We start from the raw sequence: 22,244 nt of genomic DNA, 5'->3' as shown, positions 1-22,244 counted from the left end.
GTCAATGCAGCCTAGTAACCACCACGTGGTTCAGAGTTAGGTGAAAGTCAAATGCCTCGGAGAAGGCATAAGTCTAGCACCAGATGCCAGTCGCAGCCATAAACCATTCTTTAAACTGAACAATCCAAAGACTTTGTGACTTAGAAAGGACGGAGGACGTTTCAGTGCAGGTGTGAAACTTCTTGTCAGTTTTTAAAGGATGAGTTTTGCTTCGAATTTTGAGAATTAAAGAAAGGAAAAATAACATAAACAAGGATGACCGTTATTTCCGCAAGCTAAGAGGCAATGAGGGGCTGGTCCGAGTGAACCGTCTGCTGGCAATGTTCTCCCGGGTCAGAAATGGTACCGAGCCCCAAAGGACTTAAGAGAAGGGCAGGCTAATTCTACAGAACACAGATGGTATTTTGCTTTTCTTTTACTGCTCCTGACTTCCATCTAACAACTTTCTGTCTATAAAGAGGTACATGCAAAAATGAGAAATGCAAAAAAGTCGATGTCTCATCTGAGATTCTTATTCATCTCCTACCCTAAAGTAAAAGCGCTTGAAGCTTGCAGAAAGCTTCATGAGGCGAGGCTCTAAATGCATGGACAATTTTCCTCCACTTAAATAACTCAAAGAAGCTAGACTGTAACTTTTGTAATTTGTTCTTCAGTGGAGAAAATGAAATGCACCACCCTCAATTACACTGATTTTCTAAAGTACATCAAACAGTGTGTGCGAGCTGTGAATTGCTAGGAAACAGGAGCAGACGTACTAACTTTTTATGATGCTGAGAATAAATAAGAATTACTTATCTTTTAGATTACTCATTTCTGAATTTCAATGATCTTTAAATGACTATTTTAATAACCTTATAAACAATGCCATAAATCTATCATATTCTAATACAATTAAAATATCATGAATTTTCACTGGAAAAATGTAGATAATCTATTAAAAGATTTATACAAAAGTCTTTTCATTTCTGTCAATCATTAAAATATATCTTAATGTTAAACTAGAGCTCAAGTTAACCTGCCCAGTTCAAACCTGACTCCCACTTCAGTAGCTAGGAGAACAGCATCCCTTCATTTATGAAGTAAGTCTTATAATAACATACACCTCAAAAGCTTATATGAGGATCAAAATCAGAAAACATGCACAAGATGGAGAGCCATACTTGACAGCAATTAAGCATTATGTGAAAACCGAGTACCAGTAGCAGAAGTATTGTTTTTCTTTGTCGCTAAATACCAAATTGGTAATGGTAAAAATCATTTGTTCCTTTCCACATTCCACATTAAATTTCCAATGCTTAACAGAACATGTATTATAACTGCTTGATAAATACTTACTAAATGAAAGTACTTTTGCAGAAGTAGATTATATCTTACCTCTTCTAGATGGTACAACTCTCCAAATATCTTAAACACAATAGCAAAACAACTTTTGAGAAAGCAGAATTTTATATTTCCAAACATTCTACTTTCTGTTTCAAGTGATGGGGAGATTTAGTACTCCACAAACTGTTGCAGAATGTTACAGAAATAAAATAATGGATTTGAAATGTATTTATAAACTGCAACACTTTTTTTAAAAATTTCATACTATGGGGTTCTTATTAACATGTTTTCTGGAACACTGTAATACCAAAAAGTAATTAAAGACAGTGAGCATGCTTTTCAATGCCACGCCTTACAGTATTTTCAAACTTACTCATTAATGTTTATAGAAAATTAAGTAAACTATAAGTCATCATGGTATAAAAATATGTTGACAATCAAACCTGATATTCATTTCAACAGAAAAAATTCGAGATAAGATTTTAGAATTCAATGTGCTATTTTGCCCAGTTTAAAGATGGAATCCAGGGGGCTGGGAATTTAGCTCAGCGGCACAGTGCCTGCTTGGCAAATGGGAGGTCATGAGTTTGATTTCTGGTACAAAAAGGGGGGGGGGCGGGAATCCAAAACCTCCCTCCCTTTGCCCCCCAAGTTTGCTCCTGCTAACATTCCTTCAGCATTCCCACACAGGGAATTGCAGTGATTTCTGCATTCCTTTTTGTCTAATAACATTTGTCTATCTATGTGCGGTACTTTTGATGTAGAAATTATAAAATTTGGGCACTTGGTCGATATGTTTATATGAGACATCTAAAACAACAAAGATTGGGGAGTAAGTTGCAATTTTCAGGTAAAATGAGGAATTTCCTGGTCTCACGGGGTGAGCCAAATGCCAAAGGTCATCATGGACCAACAAATTTTTACCAGATTCTCTTAGTTTGATTTCCATAAGGAACTTGGGAAGAGAAGCCACAGTCACCAAGAGAAATGCGAATGCTGACAGCTGCAACAGTGAGGTCAAACTTAGTGGAAAGTGGACTAAGTGACTCCTGACATAGAGCCCTTTGTACCGCGCCGTCTCTAAGTTATTTGTTACATTATGTGTATTTTTGTTTAGGACAGCATTTATCTACTTACAATCACAGCAAACCTTATTGTTGAGTACTTTATAATTTTGTCATAGATGAATATATTCAGTTTAATGCACACAATTTTTCTTTATCAATAAATCAATAAATTCAAAATATGATCAATTAAAGACTTTTAAGTGACAGACTCAAGAAGTTAAAAGAATAATCTCTGTCACCACGGCAACTATCTTGATTCAAGAAGACAATTCAGCTTATTAAATTACTATGTGGATTGTGGATTTCAAAGACTATCTTTTATCACTTGCTTTCTCTGAACATTTCAAAGAATCAAACAATATAAAATGTCACTGTATAATTTTCCTATTTTAAATATTAAAATTTAAATTGTTCATTTGAATGTAATATTATTTATAAGATTTTGTCAACTGTTGCTAGAATACAAAATATTAATTATGACAAACTACTGCACAAATGTAGTTACCTGTGTGGTAGCTAGATAGTACTAAGGGAGCATACTTTACTGAACTCAGTATTTTACATAAATGTACCAAATATTGTGTAGGTTTCTGTATTTTCTGATACCTTTTGTAATATTTTTTCTCTCCTCCTCAAAGCCCCTATTGCTTGTGGGTGAATGGGCACATGATCCAAGGAAGGCATGATCAGATATTGAGAATTTCGTACAGGGATGCATAAATTGACAAATGTATAATAGTTTGGAGCCTTATTTTATTATGTTACATTACAAGAAAAAAGAAGCTCAACTTTTCCAGGAAAATAAATCTCAATTTTATATGCTATTGATTCCCGCAAAAATTTTCAAACTAAGCATATTAAGGTACTATTTACCTAATCTCATTTTTGCCATAAACTGTATACTCTCAGGTTAATCCATTTCCTCATGGGTTCTGCTTTCTCCACCTATAGCAGATATATTAATTCCCAGGTGTGCATAAACTGGACAAGTGAAAATGATTACAAATCATAACCTTTTATTGGATTATCAGATTGGCCAGGCTTTTGGGTGTGTTCCATATTTGATGATATTCTATACAACAGCTATGTGGCTGTGCACTGCTATCAGCTGCAGGAATTTTTAAATATGCTCCTGAGTTGCAACCCAGCTAATCAATTAGTCTCTCAGGGTGAGGAAACTTTAGCGACCCACCATTTAAATGAGCTTGCAGGTAATTTCAGAATCACAGGCGGAAGTGCAAACTACTGTCCAGATCGATGTTTTCAGATTTTAATGTGCAGGTGAATTACCCAGGGATCTTCTTAGAATGCAGATTCAGATTCACTTAGTCTAGATGGAGCTTGGCTTTCTAAATTGCTCCCATAAGCTAAAGTCACTGGGGCACGGGTCATAATTCGAGGTGCAAAACTCTAGTCCAGATGAAACTCTTGATAAATAACTATTAATATGCGATAGGATAATTTCTCTTTTTTATTTAAAGAGAAAAACAAAACTAAACGAAGCAAGACAGTAAAAGGCTAGAAGCAACACAGAATTTCAAGAGAAAAAACATACAGTAAGAGTTCACCAGTTAATAGATCACACATTGTCAACTTAGAAACAGCTGTCCAGATTACAAAATTAAAGCATACAAAGTAGAGATTAATACAGTGAGATTGCAGTCAGTTCTGTTCAACGATCCAAGAAAAACTCAGCAATATGGTTCTCTTTCCTACACATTTAAATAAACTTGCAGTTATATCCTTGAGATCACCTTCCTTCCTCTCTTTTTTACACTAACAATCACGCATTTTAATTTCCATTACTTCCACAGTTTTTTTTAACTTTTTCTTTGAAGAGGAAAAGAAAAAAGATTGAAAAAAAAAAAAGGCCAAAAAACAAAAGACAAAGCAAGACGGATCAAAGAAAAACCCAATGTGACAAAGCAAAACAGAGTTATTTAGATCAGAAGGATGGACATAGCATAAAATGAAAAAAAAAAATAAAGGGGGGGATTACTAGGTGATCAACAATGGTTACCATTATGCCTCTTGTTTTCCTAAAAAGAATAGCCTATATCGGCTAGTATAAAAGAATTGAACAAAACTATATATAAGACCAATAAAACCACATTGGAGAGCTTACAGGATTCCAAAGAAGATAATAGTCAAATAATAATGGGCATCATAGAATATCTGGTTGCCTTCCAAATGGTTGCCTATACCCTCAAACTTGATACTATTAAGCGAAACAGAATATAATAAAATCAGTCAGAACAAGATATGAAGAACACTATAGGGATTCAAATCAGGTTAATAGGGAAACAAAAAAAATTACTATAATCTATCGCACTACTTTTAATTTAATTTTCCCTTAGTTAAAAGATACTAAGAAATAAATCAATTTTTTTAAAAAAAAGGAAGTAAAAGGCGGGGGGAGACTGAGATTTAAAAAAAAAAGGAACGTATCAATATAACAACACCGGTCAGAATCGAAAAATTTAACCATCATTGTGTTTCACCCCCAGATAGCTTGACATTAATAGTAGTTACCATAGTGACTCTTTCCTTGAAATATTTGAGTCTAACTTCGTATACTATAGCATCAAATTTATCAAGACAGTGTGAGACCATTCAAGAGAATGAAATTGTTGCAGGGAATTTAGAACCAGCTAGCAGAAACCAAACATCAATTTCTATATTATCTCTTTGTCTATAAAAAACTTGCTTAGCAATAGGATAATGTCTTCATAGAGCCAAACATGTTACAGACAGAAAGGATCTAGACATCACTGTATCCAGCATCTATGTTTTACAGATGTAAGAACTGAAAGCCACCGAGACTTACTAACTTTACCATAGTAAGTAAACATTAAAAGGGAAACCAAGACAAGCACTCCCTTGCTGTGTGCATTTGAGCTTGTTCCAGCTATGTTTCTAGTCCTCATAAGTTCAGAGGATGAGACTGGCAGTGGGCATCGAATAGTCTAGGTCAATGCAGCCGCGACATTAGCTTAGTTTACGTTTTAATAATTTGTATACAGCAGTCACAACATGTAAACCAACTGTTACTCTTCCTCACTGTCTCCCTTGCTGATCTCCTGATGTTTACAGTTCCCTAATTCTACAGTCACTTTTTTTTGGTTGCTCTGGCTCTGACTTTGGTAGGGATTTAGACATGTTTTTGAAATTCTTTTAAACAAAATTTTTTGATAGGAGGGAGGGTAGTTCCTTGTTTAGTTTTATTGCTTCACATATTTAAGTCAAGTCATATAATTCATCCATTTCAATTGCACAATGTGATGATTTTCAGTCATTCACAGAGATGTGCAATGATCTCCACCATCAATTTTAGGGTGTTTTTCTTCATCATGCTTAGAAATCATTCCCAATCCTCCCACCCCATTTGTGCTGTCTCTCCCTTAACCCCTCAGAAATCCATCAGGCTCAACCTTTATGATTCTGATCTGAGGTAGGAGGTGCCCTAGGATTCTGAGTTTAAAACCCAAAGTAGATAAGGAAATCCACGGCTTTTGAGTAGATTCCACTACTGCCACAATCTCTCTTTTAGGCTCAGGAATCATTGCTCTGCTCAGCTCAGCTGAAGAAGCTGTGAGGATGCTACCTCATTCTCTAGTTCTCCATTCTCCAGGCCTTGAAAAAGTACATGCTACCTCTGTTTGGCCTAGTGAGGGTACTCAGTCCCCATCAGTGAGAGTCAAGTGAGTTATTTTATTGGGGACATTTGGGAAAAGAGCACAAGTCCTTCTCCTGGGTCACTAAAGCAAAATAACTTTGGTCTCAAACTTCTGGTGATCATGATTGTCATAAAGAAAGCAAAGCAAATGAAACAGAAAGAAAAGCAGAATGGAAAATAAGATGCTTTGTCTAACAATATACAAAGATCTGTATTAAGCTATGTCTGCACTCAGTGGACTTCATATCTTCCCATCTCTTGAACCAGTAGAGGGTCAATTCTATTCAGTTTGAATTGGATTTTGGTCTCTTGTGAGCCGAGTAACCATAATGAAGACAACCTTTGAATCTGACAAACGGACTACACTGTCTTCAGAGACAAAGAAGTGACTCTCTGGAACACTCATCAGGGTTCCTCTTCCCCAACCTCCTCTGCCTTTCTTACTCTGACTCCACCTGCAAGCCTGCTATGGGTTCCCTCTGGACCGTGTCCCCCTGTGGCTACAGGTCTGATTCACACTGAGAAAGAGGCAGAGGATACAGCAACAAGTTCTGCAAACAGCTCAGCTTTTGTCTAGACTCATTCAGAGGAAAGAACAAAGACAGCTCTACCTGCTACTTAGCAATGTCAGTACAGCTGGCTTCGGCTTCGTAACCAGCTTTCTGAGACTGTGAAGTTTAACGGGTTGAGTCATCTTTTTTATTCCCCCTCCATCCCCCATGCACCATATTTTTCAGACACTCAGAGCTCAGCATGGTCTAAACCACCAGAGCTACCAGCAGAGCTGGACACGGTGAGAACTCTGGCACGCGCACAACCCCATCTATCCATGACCTGCGATGCCATGCAGCCCTCCATCGCCCTCCTCCTAAGCCCTGCATGTTTATGATGCTCAGACGTCCTGGCTCTTTCTCATTCCCTCTAACTGCAAAGAGCTATTATGGATTTTCATAAAGGAAGAAAAATGCACAATAAAAGGACTAAGTGTAAATTTACTAGGCAGCCCTTTCAAACTGCAGAGCTCTAGGGCAATTTAAACACATAACTACAAGGAGACTAATCTGTTTGTGCTAAGTGGAGGAACCACTTCCTCTGCCACCAACACACATCATGTGTGATGTCCCAGAACGTCGGACTTCATGTCTGGGGCCTGCTTATCCTTAAGGGTATTTACCTGTTCAAAACAGCGGGTGGTTAATAAACAAAGAAATTAAATGTAATGTAGACGATGCTCAGGTACTTTCTCCAAGGCAAGACATAAATCTTAACCCAGGAGGTCATCGTGCACCTAAAATTGAAGACCAGGTTTCATTATTCAAAAAAATGGAGTGTGCATAGCTCTAAATGACTGAAATTATTCAGTTTTCATGGAAAAATTTTTAGATAATTAGCTATTAAAAATGTAATATTTAACCATCTAATCATTAAACCCTTTCAACAGTCATCCTGGAATGTTTAATAATAGAAATTAGTATTTTAGAATTTGACGAATTGAAAACCACATATCCATGAAGAAAATAAAGACATGAGATGCTCTTCAGCTGTCTTACATATATAATAAAATGAGTCATTGAATAGCATTCAAAAATTTTATCTGAGTTAACAATTTATTTAGTAATTAACCCTGCAACCCAGCCACTAGTAGACTGGACTATTTTTCCAAATCAAATTAGAACTGCAAATATTATCTATAAATAATAAGGAGGTAAAATTTTTATTTTGATAAGAACAAAAATAACTGGGCAAAAAGAAGTAAAATTTCAAGTTAATTCAAATAAAATGTCTTAGGTAAGTACAGGGTAGTTGAATAGAAAATGTTGTAACCTGCTAAGTTAGGTAATCTAAAATGGCTAAAAATTCCACACATAGGAATAGAAAAAGACTATTGACGATTAATTATTTAAATGGAGGAAAAGCAAAATTTTGAAGAGATCATCTGCCTACATTACTAAGAATTATGGCCTATACCCAAATTTTAAACATAAAACAACAAAGAAAAAACTCATAAAATCTCTTCCCTAATAATAAACAGTAAAAGAATAACTTTCAATGCAGAAGGTGTATAATACATTTTTGTAAATTATTACAAGTGCTTTAAAACTTGCATTGCCTCTGTTACTCTACTAAAAGAAAAGCTTAGACATAAAAAGCAATAATTATAATAAAATACATGTCAGTCAGTCCATTTTCAACTGTTTCTCATTATACAGTTTTTGTAACCAAGATATTGCATACACAATGTTTCCTTCAATGTTCATTTTAAATATAACTTTGTAAATAATACTATTAAGAAAATATATTCAACTGTTTTTAAGTCAATTCTCAGCCTCATTTTAAATGTGTACTTCAAGATACAAGTATACATGATTTTCAAACACACCTACCCCTTCCTAGACTGTGTTGACTAATGAGTATTACCAACACTTAAAAAAAAGTATTCTAGACAACATAAGAGGTTGTTTTTTGTTTTGTTTTGTTTTGTTTTTTGTTTTCTGATTTGATGAATCAAGGCGACAATTTCAGAAAAAATTAGTTCCACCATGTTTTGGATTTGCAGTTTATACTAATGGTTACATGAAAGTTAATCTTAAAATGATTCCTAAGGAAAATTCAAATCAGAAAGAAAGACGTAAATGGGGCACACCATGTCGGGGAGCACAGAGCTGCACGGTGTCCTGGGGGCTCTGTTCGCAGGCACCTGAGGAAGCGTTGGCACTGATGCAGCCTGCCTCCATTCCCAGATGAAATCGGCACACATCTGAGCTGCAATTTCCAGGCAAGCGCCAGGAGCTCCTTAGCTTACAGAGCAGATTTGCTCATTTCCCTTCAGTGGAGACCAGCACGCAAGCCTCTGCCTGTGGCTCCAGAAGTTTACAGATGGAGATCTAAACCTGAACTCCCTGGCTGAGTTCTCGCTTTCTTCCGTTCTCATCCTGAATTTAGGGGTCCGGGAAACGTCGCACTCCCCAAACCTCAGCAGCACGTTCACTTTTGCTTGGCTGTCGCCCTTGAATCTCCCTGGTCAGCTCCTGTTGTCATTTTGCTGTTGTTACAATGTATCGCACAATGAAATTTTCCAAATGAATGTACCCTGCCTACTTAACGGGATTTTATGCTACCTGGTGGGGAAGTCACCAGACAAGCCTGAAGCTCTGTTTGCAGTTTGGTTTTAGGGGAGAGAAACAGAAGCCGGCACTTCTCTAGAGCAGGTGATGTAGGAACCTGCCGCACCTGCAGTGGGACTGAAACGTCACAGCTGTACAGGTTGGGATAGAGCTGGTTGGTTTTTGCTCGCACTGAATGCACCTCGGAATGGCCTCGCCTCACCTTTTACTCTTTCTGTAAAACCCCTGCCCCCGAGGCCCCTGGTATGCAGCTGAACCCCTTCCTTCCTCGGTCTGCTGTCCCAGCTTGAGGCTCAGGACCACCGACCGCACTCAGCCTCTGAAGCCCCGCACCATGCGCGCGGGAGGAGGAGATGGCACCCCGAGGGCACCACGCGTGACGCACGTCGACCCGCACCTTTGCCTCCCTGCTCATCATCCTCCGTGGTGTTTCAGCTGTTGTGACCACAGCCGTCGCCTAAAGTGTCAGGAAAATAAGACTGACCAAAGATAAGAAAAAGGACAGGCACCACACTTTAAACTCAGTAATCCGGCCACAGTGAGGAGAGATCACTGGCTTCATCATTTCCTGGGCTCTCCCGGAACTGTGGAATCAGTTCACCGTACGGACGGACTTACATGAATCTACTGAAGAAATCCACTTAACAATACACTTAAAAACGTGAATTCTTTCATTACAAGGAGTTATTTTTCTTGACTACAGATTTTTATCTAATTATTAAACAAAACCTTGATATCAATGATGAATTATGGAAACTCATTTAAAATATATTTGAGTGTTAGTAAAAATTAACATTAGTCCATAGAAAGTTTAAAAAAAAAAAAAACCAACCTTTTTTTTTCAGGGGAGGTTCCTCTATTTCTCCTAAACCAAGACAAAAGTATAAATTAGAATTTTTACATGGCATTACAAGGCTTTACAACTTAAACATATTCTCTTTTACTTTCTAAAAATCTGTTATTTTTGACATTCATATTTAGTATATCATATTGCTTCCTTAACTCCAGATTCCAAAGCATAAACATTGTTCACATACATTTATTTGAGATAGCTTCATTTTTATGAGTTTAATAAAATTGTGGCAATGGTCCAAATTATACATTATCAGTCATTTATCAAATTAATTTCAGTTTCTCTTGCTCATCCTGACTTCTTGCTGGAGCCAAAACAAATATAAATTCAGACAAAGACATAACAGGGGCTCTAGCAAAGGTTGAACACATAATCTTTGATGACTAGAACAGTCTTAAAAATGTCATTTAAAAGACAGAATCACAGTGCTTTGTTCTTTTCATAACCACTCAGTGTAAGCTTATGTATGGCTTAAATTTGGTATTTCCTTTTATTCATTAATATACAAGAGAGCATGCACATTATCTGCATTATTGCCTTAGTGTTTAAAATGTATTTGACCATTCTACATCTTCATTTTATTCCATAAACTTATTCCTCTGCTTGTCCCTTTAGTAAAATTACTTTTGGCTATTTGACTTTGAATATGACTCATGTATAAAACATTTATATGTAGTTTTACTGTTTTTATTTCAATCTTCTTGCAGATAAACTTGAAATATAGTTAGCACTTTTTCTTAGGAAGCATATAAATGTAAGGGTTTATTGTAGGTTTACAGAGTAAGTCGTAAGACTCACTTTATTATAATGATACCATAATGGCAACATTTAATTTTGGTCTTTTTGCCATAATGACAGATAAACTCCAAGATGCGAACCAGGGACCGATTCAGTGCATTTGGAAGCCTGTTGAGATACTTGGAACACTCAGAAGTGAGTTCATTCTGCTTTCGTACCACCCAGTGCTCATTTGGACTAAAGCCTAAGCAAGCCACTATGACACATTTCTGTTCTCAGTCCCAGCAGCCAGTGATGTCGCGGGGCTTCTCTGTACCTTTGTCAACATCCTCCTCCGCATCTTCATCTTCTTCCTCCTCTGATGAGATAATGTCAGACAACAAAGAAAAGAAGCCGTAGATCCAGTCTGTGGTTTCCTCAACAGCATCATGCACTAGTTTTAAAGGATCAGATCCGATCTTGGCAATAGAACTTGCTGGAAATAATTAAAAATAAAACAAAAAAATCACAATCATCCCCAAAGAATCTCATCAGTTTTTTCCTGATTTTTATATAAACATTTCTTGGTTCAAGCCTGGAAATAGAAACAATATCTTGCTGTAGTTCGCATCTGTACACAGTTAAAAATGCAAGTTACTAAACATTGGTACCAAACATTACAAAATTACCAGGAGATAATCGTCTACAAGAAGCTTACAGTCAGGACAGGGAAAACTTAGGAATAAGTCAGAAGAGTGTATTTTTGTATTGCCCAGGTAGCAAAGAAACCTTAACTGTGGGTGGTCATGCCTGGAAGCATCGGCAGCATCACAGAGAAGGTGGCTCTGTAGATTCTCATGGAGCAACAAGATCTACAAGTTGTCAAAAGTAGCCACAAATAAATGAGTACTGACCAGTCCATTATGATTTGTGACATACCTGAAAAGTCTGGAAGCTAACTACAATCAGACTAAGCCTTGCTAGACTTGTAGATTTAATGACTGGGCTCAGTAGCATAGCGAGGTGCAAAGTCAACACTCACAATCAATAGCCTTCCCGCACAGGAATAAAACCTCACTGAGAGGGAAGTTAGGGGAACTACACTTTCAAAAATAGCATCAAAAAATGAAATACTTTGGAAACAGTCTAACAAGGGAAGTAAAAGATCTCTACATTGAAAGCTGCAGTATTCTGAAAAAAGAGATTAAAAAGGATATCAGAAAGTAGAGAGATATCCCTTGCTCTTGAGTAGAAAGAACCAACATAGTGAAAATGGCCATACTTCCAAAATCATTATACAGATTTAATGTAATCTCAATCAAAATACTATGAGCATAACCCACAGAACCAAAGAAAATGTTTCTGAAATTCATTTGGAACCAGAAGAGACCTAGAATAGCAAAAAAAGAAAAAGTATCTGAGACAACAAAGGCAAGGCACAGGGCAGGGCATCACAATCCCTGACTTGAAATTATACTACAAAGCTACCATAATAAAAACAGGATGGTGGTGGCTAAAAAACAGACCTGAGGATTAACTGGACAGATTAGAAGATGCAGAAACAACTCCAACACACTCAGGCACCTTATCTTTTACAAAGGAGTCTAGCATGTGCACTGGACAAAAGACAGCCTCTTTAATAAATGGTGCTGGACACCTGTCTCTACATGCTGAAGACTGAAACTAGACCCAAGTCTGTCACCATGCACTAAATTAAAGGCAAAATGGATCAAAGTGCTAAATACTAAAACTGAAAAACTAAACCTGCTGAAAAAAAGAATAGGTGTAACTCCTGAGGACATAAGTGTAAGCAAAGGCTTCACGAACAAAATCTCAGTTGCATGGGAAATAATACCACAAATAAACAACTGGGATCTCATTAAAAAGCTTTTGCACAGAAAAACATAACAAGAGAGTAAAGACATGTCTCACAAAAAAATTTTAGGAGCTGTCTCTCAGACAAAGGACTAATATTGTCCTCATTTTAAAATCTATGTTAGATGTTCAGGTAGGCCCTCCTCTCAGTATACCTAAAATATCAGAATTATACCAATGCTTTGTATCCTCAAAGTACCCCAAATGGTTAAGTACTCCAAAATGAGGCTTTCACTCTGACTGGAATAGGAAATTGGAATAGGAAATTGTTAGATGGCTTCAGGAGAAGAGCAAGGTGATTTGATCATGAAGCTTTTTCTGTCGCTGTCGTTCTGTACTAAAGATTAAAATAGTGCCAAGTTGGAAACCAGAGACAGGAGGGAACCAACTGACATTGTTCAGGAGACAGAAATGGGGTAAGAACCGGAACACACTGCAAACAACAGCCCTCCCTGCGGGAACCCCCCCCATCCCCACCCAGGCTCTGGGTAGAGGCAGCACCTACTGAGAGGGTAGAGCCCAGAGGGAAATGGCTGGTATTTGGGAGGCAGAGTTTGGAGTAGAAAAGCAGCTGACTTCTACAGTTCTCAGGGCAACACTGCAGAGCAGACGCGGGAGGAGCCATAGCCATCTGGACTGGCCAGTGTGACCTACAGAGGGGAAACCAGCTGGACGCAGGAGCCCGGGAGCAAACAAACACAGACAGCACTCAAAACCATGAACAGAAGGAGGAGACAGAAGAAGCTCCAGTAGTAGGGGGAGCAGACGGGAGATGGACAGCAGCCTGCAATGAGTGCTAAGAAGGAGAGAGGCCAGGCAGTGAGAGCCAGAGGAAGAACCGGATAGCAGGGCCTCAAGTGTCTCCCACACAGGATACGCAGGTTGATAGCTACTGTTATTTTCCTTATTCAATTATGAACTTTTGGGGGCTTTTCACAAAATAAAAAAACTACTGAAAAAACATGAATTATTTCAAGAAGAGAGTGATCAAATGGCCCACGGGGATGATCAGTCCAGAAGATGGAGAAGGTGATTTAGCTCGTTGACGCTGTAGATTTTCAAAGAACAGCGCTGACAGCCAGGATTCCACATTGCAGGCAAGACTCAGAGGCAGTGGGTGTGTTTTACACCTAGGATGGAGACTGGGTCACACTCTGTCTCAGTACTGGTACAGTGGGAAGATATCTCTTGGTTTATACAGACGTGGGAAAGTGCATAGAGAGGAAAGCGGTAGGAGAGAGCCAGTGCATTCCTGGAGACACTCTTCATCCGAGGTTCCCCTCCCTCTGGGGACTGGGAGAGCACACCGCTCATCCCATGACCCCACTAGAAAGCGTGAGGCTCAGGAAGCCAATCTGTCTGTCCCTGAAAACGTGACTTCCTCCTTCCACCCTGTTTTACTGTGTTCCACAGAGTTTCATGTGAAGTAAAACTAGTCTGAATGGTGAGAGTAAACCTTCAAGAAAGGCGATGAGACAGAACTTTATAATTGTAATCAAGAATTTTAAAAGAATTGTATGTGGAGAAGTGACAGTTGATGTGTGACCCCAGGCTTCTTCCAGTCTGCTGGGAGTGGAGAGCAGGCCACAGGTCTCCATCTGCTCTAAGTCTCTCCCAAGGGCTTCCGGCACTACACAGCTGGTGTGTCCAGCGTCGCCCTGGGATCTGACACGTGGCATCCAAGCTGTGGAGCACAACACTGACCCCCTGAAGAGGGCAAGGCAGGTGCAAATGTGGTGAACATGGCACCTGGCTCATCTGCTGCTGTCCGCACCATGCATGGGGCAGCAGGAGCGCAGTGCCGAAGGCTAAGCAGAGGAGCCGAAAAATGTTAAGAATTACGCATTTGGTTCTAATCATCCTTTAACTCAGACAAACGACGTCAGTTCATAAACATGTGCAACTATAAACACACTCTGCCCCTGAAATCACTGCTTTCTCACATGGGAACCTGGCAGAGTCTACAAATCCTCACACTGCTTTCATCAGGGTGCATGAAATAACCGACTTCCCCCCTGTTCCTCCGAGTAAACATTCAGCTCCACATGTGAGGATCCAGGCGGAGGGGGATATGCTAAGTAAGATGTGCTGAGACCTAAGCTACGAACACTTAAACTTGGGGGGCTGGGGGGATGCATGCGCCTTGCACATGGCAGCCCCGGTGATGACACTAGCCTGAGTGTTAGAAAAGATTCTTCTTAGGAGACAGTTGCCAAGCACTAGCCACATACACTGCCTGAAGTGGAATATGGTCACCATGCTCCTACTACTGCTCTTAAGGTGGTCCTAGTGTTAATACAGGGAGAAAGTTGTCTCAAAATATACAAAGGTAATTTTCTAAACCTGAAGAAATTATTATTTTAGATATATATTTTTCTCTTCTGTTGCTGGTAAGTCGATGGGTATATTTTCTTCTGCTGGTGAACTATGCTTTTGTAGAAATTCAAAAAAGAATTGTCCTGTTGCTTGAATTTCCACAAAATTAGTCTTTCCCTAGAACTTTTCCAGGGTTGAGAAAGTTCAGATGTATTTCCCTATTATCACGATTCCATCCCAGGTGGGAAGAAAGGAAATCAGTGGAGGAAAATTTAAAAAAAAAAATAAAGGTCTTTAAAGCTCTGAGGGCTATGTCAGCTTGTGGGTGAAATGTTTTTCTTACACTCAGAAGCAGAGCTGTGGGCTGGAGGCTCGGCTCGGCAGGAGCACTGGTCTAGTATGTGCGCAGCCCTGAGCTCCCTCCTAAGGCACAAAAACAGACAAGGAGGAAACAGTGCTGAGGCTATGCTAATGTTTATGAATCACTTGGGGCCCGGAGTTTGGCAGCATTTATAATATCATAATAGTCTACTATCTCTTAAGGACATAAGCTAGAAATGCTAATTTAATTTAATTTAATTTAATTGTATGTCAAAGAGAGCACATCTGAAATTGGAAGCACTGATGGTGAGCTTAATGGCCCTGGAGCTTTTGAGCCTTTTTGATTCCTGTAGAGATTAAAGAAGAAATAAACAGAAATACGTGATTTTACACTCACTAGGACATTCAGTCTCCCAATCAAAGTGGTTTTTATTCAAGATGCTTTTAAAACTTTTCAGGGCATCTGTGTAACTGGGAACACTTCCTCATGGCTGGTCCACGGGTCTTGAGAAGGTTTGGTTGATTTCAGTGATGTTAGAGCTGTGGTCTTTACCTTTTATCACCACCATGGAAGGGATGGATTTCAACTTCTTAGCGTCAAGGATCTTTCTTTCTCCCTTGACATTATTGATTTCTTATTCTCTATTTCACTTGAAACTGAATGTAAAGTGAAAATTAGCAAAACAAATAATGCATTCAAGACAGAGAAAGATCTAAGAAATCCTGACACAACACCTTTGTTCTTTATATGCAAGATCTAAAATGGAATTACATCCAGCCAGAGCAAGTATGGGAAGGCAATCTATGGGGATTACAAATCAGCCCATTACGTTTTTCTTGAAAAAGACAGAAAGATGAGTATACGTTTGTAATATTGCTTTTATTCTAGAAATAATGCTTGCTATTTTGATATTTGATAAGACACTTTTGTTTCAACCAAAATAGCACTAATTTCTAGCTTTTATAAAATGGCCTTTCCACCCAAGTATTGTGTTACGGGAGGCTCATTTCCTAAGAAATCTCTTTCAAATTACACTAAAGGATTAGTTGGAGTGGACTGGATAGGGTTTTGGGAGGAAATAAATAAAAGAAATAACAAAAAATGGGGAAATAAAAGCAAATGAAAATTAAGTTAGCCACTATAGTTTATTCATCACATTGAATAACTTCCTTTCCAGGACATAATAGTTTTCCAAGGATCCATATGTGGACAAAAGTCTGAAATTTAAGCTGTGTTATAAAATTTTTCTGAAACTGAATATGTATTCTAGAATAATTTTGTACTTATTTAACACTATGACTTTGCAAAAAATACAAATGTGAGATCAATTAGCTTCAGCCTGGGTAGTTAGGTTATAGATTAATTTTGCAGTACTCCTAGCAAGTATCTTTCAGATGCTTTTGTAAAGAGGAAAGTGTGATAAGAACCTATTTTCATGTATTTAACTGTCTTCTTTTATGGATGAGTGAATACCAGAGTGTTGCCATACATAAGAGGAGATGTTATCTTTTGTATTCTTTCTCTAGGTAGGACATTTAAGAAGTTGTATACTCACAATGAGTTACTAAGTGATTTCACTTCAAAACCAAGTGTTTTTGAATAGACTTTCATTCAATTAGAATATTACCATGCAAACCATATGCAGGGGTGGAACTCCCCTGGAGTGGATCATCCTTACCCTAAGGAATGCTCCTGGGACACTGGGAATCTGAAGTAATGAAATTTCCATGCTGCTTCTACTATTAACCTGACAAGGAATATCTACTTCACAAAAACTTTAAATGGGATATAACTTTTTTCTTTTCTAGTTAAGTACAGAATAAATCAGAAGTGTTCATTTTCTCATTTAACGAACTCTCCTTGTACAAAGGGGATTTCAGAGTAGTAGGGGACTAAAGAAAAATAGAAGTACTTTCCTCTTGAAGAACTCACAAACTATAGAATCACAATATAGTCCAATATTTATAACAATAGAAAGTTTTTGCGATATAACAGAAGAGCAAATAAATCAGTGACCTTAAAAAGCCCCCCCCCCAATCTTTTAAAATATCAACATTTGTCCTGGAAAATCAGGTGTAAGACTTTTAATAACTGACAATACAGCTAGGCTGGGACAATTTTACTATTAATTGTCAGAAAGTTTTAGAGATCAGTAGAAATACAAAAATTACAAAATAAATTCTGATTATGAACACAAGAATGTTAACTGTTCAGTTGGTCATGCCAAGGATATTAAGAAAAAACAAACCTTTTAACAGAGCATAGTATTCTAGGAGACATCTAATGTTATATATATATATTTGGCATTATGAGAAATGTCTTAATGTTTTACCTATCTTTTATTTTTTCTGTGGTAGTGGCAAGACTTTTGCAGTCTTAAAAGTCTTGTCAGAGGGCTATTTTGGGACATTTCTGATTTAAATTAGAAGCGGAGTGAGAGGGAGAAAGATGGGGGGAAAAAGAGGGAGGAAAAGATATTTGGATTAAATTAGAATGTGACGAGTTCTATACGTGTCGACAAACAATTGTTTTCTCTTTGACTCTGAAGAAAACGTTCAAATGCAAACTACAGAGAGTGGCAGCCGGTCACAGCCTCTGTCAGTGTATCCTTAAGTGTTCATCAGAGAAGCAGAGTGGCTAGCAATGATAGCTACCCAAAGGTCCCTGAGGTGGATTTTACCTGGTGCAACTGATAGTTTCCAGAAAGTAAAGAAGCATCAGGGTTTCTGCTTGTGGTCGCTGTGGGGCTGGGCCTGAGGGCTGAAGAAGCAGCACTAAGAGGACGGAGGTAAAGGTCATCTAGGGACCAGGTCAGCAGCACCTTGGAACCTGCCCCAGTCCTGGGCCCTCCAGCTCTTCACCATCAGGGATGGTGCTGACGCCTGCTGGGAGCTGCTCTCCTTGCTCCTGAGCTGTACTGCACTGGGCCCCGAGCAGGGGGCTGGACACATCCAGCAGGACACAGGTAGAGGCTGAGACAGCTGCTGCCTGTCCCCACAAGGAGGCCACCAGATGAGTGACCATCTGCACAGTGCTGCCATCCCCAGGGACATAAGGGGAGGAGCATATGACCCTGACAACTGTCCACACCCCAAATTTAGCCCTTGGTGGCTCCTCTTGTTCACAAAGTCAGAACCGTGCAACACCATCCTCCTCCCAAAGTGACTCAGAGAACCTGGACTTCAAGGACCGGCTGGTTTAACAATGCTGGTTATTCTTCCCTGGCCCCTACATGCTTGTTTCTTTTTCTAGTTTGTTAAATATTTAAAAATAGACCCTACGTTCATGAATTCTTAATTTCAAATCATTAAGTACATCAATATGCATGTCTGTTCCAGCAGGACTTTCTGATAGCTTCTTGCTTGTGGTGTAAAAATGTTCAAAGTGAATTTTGCTTCTTTCTTGTGTCATGTCTGGGACTAGCCACTTCTTGGGGGAATCTTTGTTCCTTTGACTGGGAAATGGTATTTGCAGACTAAGTCATGCTGCCAAGGTGCTCACTGTGTTAACGGCCACTGTGCTGAGCTTCTCAAATAGAGTCAAAAATACGAAATCCTAAAACACCATACATTTGCACCACTTAGAAATAAAATGCTAGAACACAGAATTTCCTCACAACTTCTTACCTTTGCTTGCATTGAAAATCTTGATTATTAATAATAATTATTTTTTCTACCATATACCAGTGACAGTGTCTAATAAAATGATGCTGATGTTATTACTGAGAACATAAGAGGAAGGGCAGCGTTAGATAGCTGTTCATTTTAAAACCTAGCACTACATCACACTACACAGTCAAAGTCATGCAAAGTCATTTTTTCCACAGCTATGCTTATGAGTTGGCACATTTAACTTTGTGTCAGTGTGGATTCAATTTTTCATGATTACTTTTTTGCATGGCATTTTTTGAATTATGAGAAAATTTACAAATTCTTGAAGTCAACAATATATAAGAAAAATTTGGTCAGGGATATAGCACAGAGGCCCAGTGCCTGCCTGGCAAGTGCAAGGTTCTGAGTCTGATACTTGGTACAGAAAGAAAGAAAGAAGAAAGAAAGAAAGAAAGAAAGAAAGAAAGAAAGAAAGAAAGAAAGAAAGAGAAAGAGAAAATTTTATCTGTCATTCCATTTATCTGCTATCTTTCTTTCTTCATATTTGCCTCCTTCTGTTAGCTGTGGTTCAGCCTTTTACTATCCTATGTACATATTTATATTTAAAGAAAGTCACCCTGAATTTTAAACAAAGAAATAATAAATTAAGATTTGAAGTTTATAGTAATCTTGACTCAGAATCAAAAGGAAGAAAAGAAAAGGCACAAATAGTTGAAGTATTGATGTTGGTAAGTGAACAGGACTTCTAAAGACAGAATCAAGAGTTTGGATTAAGAGACACTGAACCGTAGCACAGATCTTTTTGATCACTGAATTCTCATGGGTCTCAGGGAAGTGGAGATGGCTACTGCAGGATTCCACATATACACATGGCTTCTGAAATAGTCAGCTTTAGAGAATCAAAACCCAGAGTGGAAGTTGCTAGGTTTGGTGGGACAGGAAGTGGAGTCCTTATGCAAAGGGCATAGCTCCAGTTAAGCGAGGTGAGGAAGTTCTAGAGATTTGCTATGCAACCTGACATGGAGCCAACATTCCGCATTTTCCTCTTACTAGAATCTCAAGGAGCCTGTAGAGCTTGTGTTAAGTGCTCTTTCCATGAAGAAATTCTTAAAAAAAAATTAAGGAAAAAAGAGAAATGACTAGAGAGCAAGCTGATGCTTCCTCTGAATGTCCTCCAGTATGACAAACTGAGAAAGGCAGGATTAAACGTGGGCATTGGAAAGTCCTTTTATGTCACAATCGACTGCAAGTGAAATTTCTGATCAGTTAAAAAAGAAAAATGCTTGTGAGCTGGATTTTCCAATAAAAAGTAAACAGCACAGTTTCCTCAGCAAATTTACCTTGCGCGACTTCATTCTTTAGAGCTTGGTCACTTGTTTGGGCTGTAAATCTAAGCATCTGTGTGTAGCAAAAGGACCCACCTTGCTATTAGATTGAAAGCTCCATAGCAGAAGTGGGCTTGCTATGGCTGGTGGGGACAGTGCCTGCTCACCACTGTGTGAGGAACACAGAGTCACTGCGGATGCAGAGGTGGAACTCCGTGACAGGGCCCTGCCCAACAAGAACACACAGATAATGATGTGCAAAAGAACTGGGCAAATACTTCCCCAAAGGAAGAGTTCAAGGGGCCAGTAAATGCAGGGAGAAATACTCAACACCGCTGGCCACTAGAGAAAGGCAAATAGAAGCAATCCTGGGATTCTCTCTTCTCAAGCAGGAATAGCCGTCACGTAGAAGTCTAGTAACAAACGCTGGGGAGGCTGCCTGGGAAAGGAACCCTGCCTAACTGTCTTCTCAAAAGAGTTCAAGTATTATAGTGACCCATGCATATCTGTGTTTATAGAAGTGCCATCCACAATCTCTAAATGTTCGAAGTAGCCTGTATGTCCATTAACAGGTAAGTGGGGAAGAAAATGTGGTATTTGCACAAGAAATGCAATGCGTTAGGAATATCCACCAATTCCACCCAAGGAAGGTAAGCACTGTATCCTGCAAATGTGGACTGGTGAAAAAATATTTTAAAACCCTAAAGGGTAAGGTTTCCCGAAGGCAGTGGTAGTTAAGTTATGATGCTGCTGCATTTAACCAAAATAAACAGGTTAGCTGCACATTCATCAAGCCGTAGCTAAAAAGGGACTTACTGAAAGGAGAGAGACGTGTTTTTCCAAGTGAATAAAAACACATAAGCATATTGAGAGGAAAGAAGGAGAGGAGAGGAGATCTTGAATATTCCAGGGTGATGACACTGGTGCAACATCTAAAACACAATTTCTTGGCGCTGTGTGGTCCTCTTGTATCCCGATGCTCACACTGCCTTGAGATGAACGAGAATTTTCAAGGTGCCAACTGAAGAGAGAGCTCCATTTTCCGTATAAACTGCGCCCCCAGACCACCTTCTCCTCGTCCTCTGAGTCTAGCATCCCCAGCCTTCTTTCTCCTCTTTTCCCCCTTCCTAGCTCTGCTCGCTCCTCTGGGGACCTTTTATCTTTTAACACTAAGACTCACTGCTCCCGCCAGGTTGAAATCCTAATTCCTGAGGTATGCTCTGTGGATATGCAGGTCCTTAGGTCAGGGCCTTAATAAAAGGTCCACCCCCGTCAATCCATTCAGCTCAGCTCCCTGTCCTGAGAGTAAAACAAGACATTCTGGTCCCTGAGCCAGAGGGCTGCCTGCACCAGACCTCACCCCCAGGTGCTCCAATGAGGCATCCAAAATAGAATATTTTCATACAGAAGCTCAAACACATCAAGAGAGTGATAACCGCGTTTTTAAAAATTAAAAATGTAAAGAGAAGAGGTGGGCAGAAATCTCCTTGTTATACCAGATTCTAAAAAACTAAAACCTATTGGATTTACAGCTTTGAAGACATGAAATACAGATGTTGGTACTTAGATGCTCTCAAAGCAAAGGAACCCTGGAATTCTGATTTCAAAGCACTTTGGGGGCATCAAACGTTGTGCTAACTAAAGAAGGAAATGAGTGTCGCTTTTCTAATCTACATGTGAGTAGCGGCACTGTGCCCAATCCTTGCCTTTCAATACCTGAGCCAGGGGCCTTTTCCTCTGCTTTGCAAACTTTCCCTGCTGGAATTTCCCTGTGCTCCTCTCCATGGTGAACTTTCTTCTCTGGTTTAGAACCGCACACTTGCGTGCAATGGGATGGAACTGGATGCAAGCGTCCCTTGTGAAAATGACTCAATGACAGCGTTGCTTAATAGGTGTGTGCATTTTAATGTTGCTCTGTGCCGGCACTGACCTGTTACTTTTGGATGCAGCACAAAATATTCCCAAATGCAAATCGATGTGCCCTTTGCTTCTTTTTCTCAGTATGACTCCAGTCAATCAATTTTTACTGGCAAA

General features: G+C 39.1%; 1 protein-coding gene across 19 annotated transcripts in view; it reads right to left on the bottom strand.

Annotated features, from left to right (window-relative positions):
- Window positions 1–22,244, bottom strand: part of Trdn (triadin) — a 319,660-nt gene that overhangs the window by 245,511 nt on the left and 51,905 nt on the right. For all 19 annotated transcript variants that reach the window (XM_063235062.1, XM_063235064.1, XM_063235065.1 and 16 more), the window contains exons 3-4: window positions 11,099–11,257; window positions 10,024–10,056 (exon numbers count right to left, since the gene is read on the bottom strand). In XM_063235062.1, coding sequence (XP_063091132.1) covers window positions 10,024–10,056; window positions 11,099–11,257 — 192 coding nt within the window. The remainder of the gene's footprint in view (window positions 1–10,023; window positions 10,057–11,098; window positions 11,258–22,244) is intronic.

The sequence above is a fragment of the Cavia porcellus genome, unplaced genomic scaffold (genome assembly GCF_034190915.1).
Source record: "Cavia porcellus strain 051 isolate PalLab524CR breed Dunkin Hartley unplaced genomic scaffold, mCavPor4.1 scaffold_24, whole genome shotgun sequence".
NCBI lineage: Eukaryota > Metazoa > Chordata > Mammalia > Rodentia > Caviidae > Cavia > Cavia porcellus.
This window is presented reverse-complemented; position numbering and strand designations above follow the sequence as displayed.